General features: G+C 37.5%; 1 protein-coding gene across 1 annotated transcript in view; it reads right to left on the minus strand.

Annotated features, from left to right (window-relative positions):
- Window positions 1–1,309: 1,309 nt before the first annotated feature.
- Window positions 1,310–4,867, minus strand: part of YWHAH (tyrosine 3-monooxygenase/tryptophan 5-monooxygenase activation protein, eta) — a 20,567-nt gene continuing 17,009 nt past the window's right edge. Inside the window, exon 3 of the mRNA XM_009330856.1 lies at window positions 1,310–2,749. Within this exon, the coding sequence (XP_009329131.1) occupies window positions 2,093–2,749 (657 nt within the window). The 3' untranslated portion in view covers window positions 1,310–2,092. The remainder of the gene's footprint in view (window positions 2,750–4,867) is intronic.

The following is a 4,867-nucleotide window of genomic DNA, read 5'->3' on the forward strand; positions in this document are numbered from 1 at the left end:
GCTATGGCAATCTAGAAGACAGATAAAGCCCAAATGGATATTACTGGCCAAAAGACTCCCACAAGGCTTGCTCGCAAAAAGGGAAATTGAAAAACAGGGACTTGTATACTGTTTGATGGAACAGGAGCAAATAGGAAGAAGTGACTTCCAGAACAGGCCCTGGCAGACAGTAGTGATTTGTATCAAGTACACACTTCAAACTACTCTAGGAGGTCAAGCACCTCAAGGTTATACAATAGCACAACATCAAGGATCTTGATTTTCATCTTTTTCAGATGTTGCGTTAGTCTTTCAATTGTCACCAACTTTACCAATGTAATAAAGCTAGAATTACCTAGATGATAGAATATATAAATACAAATCTACCATTAAAAATTCTAATCCTCCAGATACTTAAAAATAACCAGTGCACTGCTTTTAAAAAGTATGAGTAGTTGTTGTGGGTATTCGGACCAGTAATATTTATTGCACAAATCAATGAAAAATAGATTTAGATAAATGAGAACTTACATGACCTTTGAGCTAGCTCAGATGCCAAGCAGCAGTCTGGACACAGCGACACAGAGCAGCTAACTTTTCCTGCTTCTGTAACATACCATTACAGAAGTATGTACAGAACCAACAAACATACACATACACTAACTGTTGGGAGAAAAAAAAACAAAAACACAACAACCAAAACCAACAACATAAGCTTGGGGACTAGACTTAAGTTAGGTAAAATAGAGAGGCATTCTTTAAGAACAAATACTGCTTCTGTTTGAAGCAGGTAAATATGAAGTAAAGTTACTGGGATTTTCATGTGTAAAGGTGATTTGGTGGTTAGCACTTCAGAAAAAAATGTTTAGAAGTTACAGCTGATGGAAGCAAATACAAGTCTTTACATTGGTATGACAAGTAACGTTCTTTACAACTTCTCAGCTCCTGAGCAAAACTGCATTACAACTGCTCTACCAAGCGTATAACTGAATATCCCTTTGGAAACTCCACTTTGACACAGGTGAGTGGTATCACATTCTAGATGGCTGTGGGTGTTTTTCGGTTTTGTGGGGGTTTTTTGTTTGGTTTTTCTCCCCCCCCCCCCCCCCCCTTCTTTTTTTTTTTTTTTTTTTTTTTTTTTTCTCACCCCCCCCCCCCCCTTTAGTTTTTTTTTCTTCTTCTTCTTTTCAGCATACTGGTATTTTTTAATAATTTTTTTCAGCATGAGAGGCAACTTCTCATTAAACTTTTGATTAAGTATGTTTTAACCCATCAGTGATGTGTTAGGTAATTCAATCTCTACTGCGAACAAAAGACAGGACAGCTTACGTAGAGATAACATCCCCAAAGCAGCATTTTATTTTATTCATTTAATTCCAAAACATTTAATTTAGAAGTCTGGCATCTCAGTCATCCATCTTAACATGGGCTAATATTGACATAGTGTTGTCAGAATACACAGACAACTAAACAGCCAAAGAGTTTACAAAAAATAAATTCATGATTCTTCAAAACAACCGCAAAAGGTTACAAGTATCAAAACTCTTAGGTAGATGCACTGCATTAAAAGAAACTGTGCACATAAGTTAGAGGCAAAAAACCAAATTGCTACTGAAACCTCACATTTCAAACAGTTTATTGTAAACTGATGAACAGGGTTCTCATTTCACATCAGCTTAACTGTTTTCATTGACCAAAAAAAAATTTGGGGTGGCTAATTTACTTTGCATGCACAAAATGTACTGCTTAACAGAACTGTCAGCTCATTTCAAATGGAAAAAATTTTAACTGGAATCTAATCCTCTTCAATCACTTTCCATTATTCTTTCCATCATTTTCCAATCAACAGGCAAACTAAAAATGCCTCATTTACTATGCATCTTTCTGCACTGTTCAAGTGCAACTAAGATAAATAGGGCCAATAAACCAATCAGTCCATCAATGCCCATGAAGACTCATCTGAAACTGCTTCTCGATAAAGTGGACAGCAGATCTGAACAGCTGTACAATACAGATATGCTTAGCACTAGATATTTAGTGTGACTGTGGCAAGGAAATATTGGTGATGATGGGGATGGTGAAGTGGATGAAAGAGGGATCGGAGGAAAGCTTTTTAATTATTGCCCTCTCCTGCTTCTTCATCTTGCTGGTCACTCGTCCACAGAGTGAGGTTATCTCGAAGTAACTGCATGATGAGAGTGGAGTCCTTGTAGGAATCCTCATTTAGTGTGTCCAGCTCTGCTATGGCATCATCAAAGGCTTGTTTGGCTAAAAGGCAGGCCTGCTCAGGAGCATTCTGGATTTCATAGTAGAACACTGAGAAATTGAGTGCCAGCCCAAGCCTAATTGGGTGAGTGGGCTGCATGTGCTCTTTGCTGATTTCAAAAGCCTCTTTATAGGCAGCTTCTGAGGCTTCCACAACACTGTTCTTCTTCTCTCCAGCAGCAACTTCTGCCAAATAGCGGTAGTAATCCCCTTTCATTTTCAGATAAAAGACCTTGCTCTCATACTGGAAGTCATTGCAGTTCTTGATCAAGTATTTATCTAGGAGAGCCAAAACATCATTGCAGACTGTCTCAAGCTCCTTTTCTATCTTCTCCCTATAGGCTTTAACCTTCTCCAACTTCTTCTCATTCCCATCTGCCATAGTCTTCTGCTCTATGCTGCTGATGACACGCCAGGAAGATCGTCTAGCTCCAACTACATTCTTGTAGGCTACAGACAGCAGGTTTCTATCCTCATTTGAGAGAGGCTCATTCAGCTCAGTTACCTGAAAACACAGACAAAGATCAAATTTAAAGGGTTTGTCGTAGAGAAGAGATGCAAACTTCCTTCAAAACTTCCATCATGAAGTTCAAGATTCAAAATTCCTTCTAGATCCCAAAATTCCTTCCAGACAGGAGTCAATTTGTAACGCTGAAAGTTTAAAACTGTTCCTGCAGTTGAGACTTAAAAGAGTGAAAACCCCACAGTTCTGTTGTAACAGAATGGGTATTTAGAAGCCATTGCAAAGCACATTCACTGAATAAAAGTGAGTCAGGCTTGTGTAATGGAGGAGCATTCACAGAAGGAAGGCTCAGGTTTTTTTAGGAAGTCTTTGCTATAATTATGCAGACTACACACTTAGCAATGAATTTAAATGTACCTAGAATACCAGTTCTATGAATCTGGAACACAGCACAGACACTGGAAACTGGTGCAGTTCTTGCATTTCTTTCCCCTGCTGCTTTCTTTCATTCGACAGCAGAGATGGAAGCTCTGCAGTCATTATGATTAAGCTCTGCGTAGTACAAATGGAATTAGTGTTTCATAGTATCTTTCAGTTACTTAGTGAGAAATTATACAACATAATACAAAAATTATCCTGATTTCTGCTAACTGGTAGCTGCAGACAAATTTCAGGGATGGGACAGGAAAGAAACTGCATAGAAATAGAACAAGAAATCAAGAAAAAAAAGTCATGATCAACTCCAAATTCCTACTACAAAAAGCTGAGATAGAGGAAGGATAATACTTGTAATACTGTATTTAGGCCTATTTCACTCGCTGTGTTAATTTAGGAAATAAAACCTATCAGACTTATAGTCACATGACGTTGTTCTACTTTTGCAAATTCACAAACATGAAATTAAACTCACAGAAATTAGGCTGAAAAATGTAACTCCACTAGTTTAAGCATACTGCATTGAAAGTCACTAGAATTCTAAGGATATGTACTTTGGTGTGAAAGTAAAATTGTCCTTGCTCAGACATTTGTCCTTGCTAAAATCATTAACTATTTCTTTAAAAATGTGCATATTTACACTGCTTGACAGGCATCAGAATGTTTGCAACCAAATACTTACATACTACAAATAATTAAGTCACAAATATTTACACTATTCTGAGACTGCTGGTGTAGCCAGTGAACCATCCAATAAATGTGCATCCTTCCAAGTCTAAAAAATAATTTATATGAATTATAACTGTTACAGTAAGAGAGAGCTTACTTCCAAATTTAGGTTTTGTTCTTAAAATATTGTAAGCCAATTAGTTTTATCTCCAAAATGCCTTTTCCACACAGCCTAGGAACCCAAACTCCCAAAAGACAATGCTCTGCCTGGCCTAACACAATCAGAGGCAATCTACAGAGGGTGAAATGCACAGGAATCAGCTCTAATGATATCTTCATAATCTTCTTCACAGCTTCTACTCAACATCCTCCCAACAACCCCTCCCTCAACAATCTCTGCTACAACCCACCTCTATCATCTTCTCTAGTAAAGGTATTAACTCCCTCAAGATGTAAAGGTTCAGCTAAGAGTTTTTTGTTCCCTACAGTCTATTAGGACAGCATTTGCTTTTACAAAAATAAAATAAAGAAATCCACCAAAGAAGATTAATAATCACTCGGTCGTTCCTGCACTGCTGGAGGACTTTGCTTGAAAGTTCACTGCAAGTTCTCAAACACAGTGGTTGATTTAAAGGAGTTAGTAATGTTTTGCTAAAACTTAAACATCATTTAACCACACAAATAAATCTTTTTTTTCCCCCCACCAGTCTTCCTTATGTTTATAGTATTCAAAAGAAAAATAGAAGAAAAAAATCTTGATCTGTTAATACACTACTGAGCTATATTACCCACAAAAATAAAAACTGAGTATGGAAAAGTATACAAGACAGAAAACCAACTGAGGATGAGACTTAGTGGGACAGGACAATAGTAACAGAAATACCACCACTGGCTTTGCAGTCCAGACCCCATACAAAAGAAATTAAAGCTATGAGAAGACTGCAACCACACCTATCCTAATTCTTCACCTGATACATCATCATCTCCATTTTTCACCTCATCCTCCACTTACCACCTCTATTCTTTACCCTTAGCTAACTGCTACCTTCACATTCA

This window comes from Pygoscelis adeliae, unplaced genomic scaffold (genome assembly GCF_000699105.1).
Source record: "Pygoscelis adeliae isolate BGI_AS28 unplaced genomic scaffold, ASM69910v1 Scaffold358, whole genome shotgun sequence".
NCBI lineage: Eukaryota > Metazoa > Chordata > Aves > Sphenisciformes > Spheniscidae > Pygoscelis > Pygoscelis adeliae.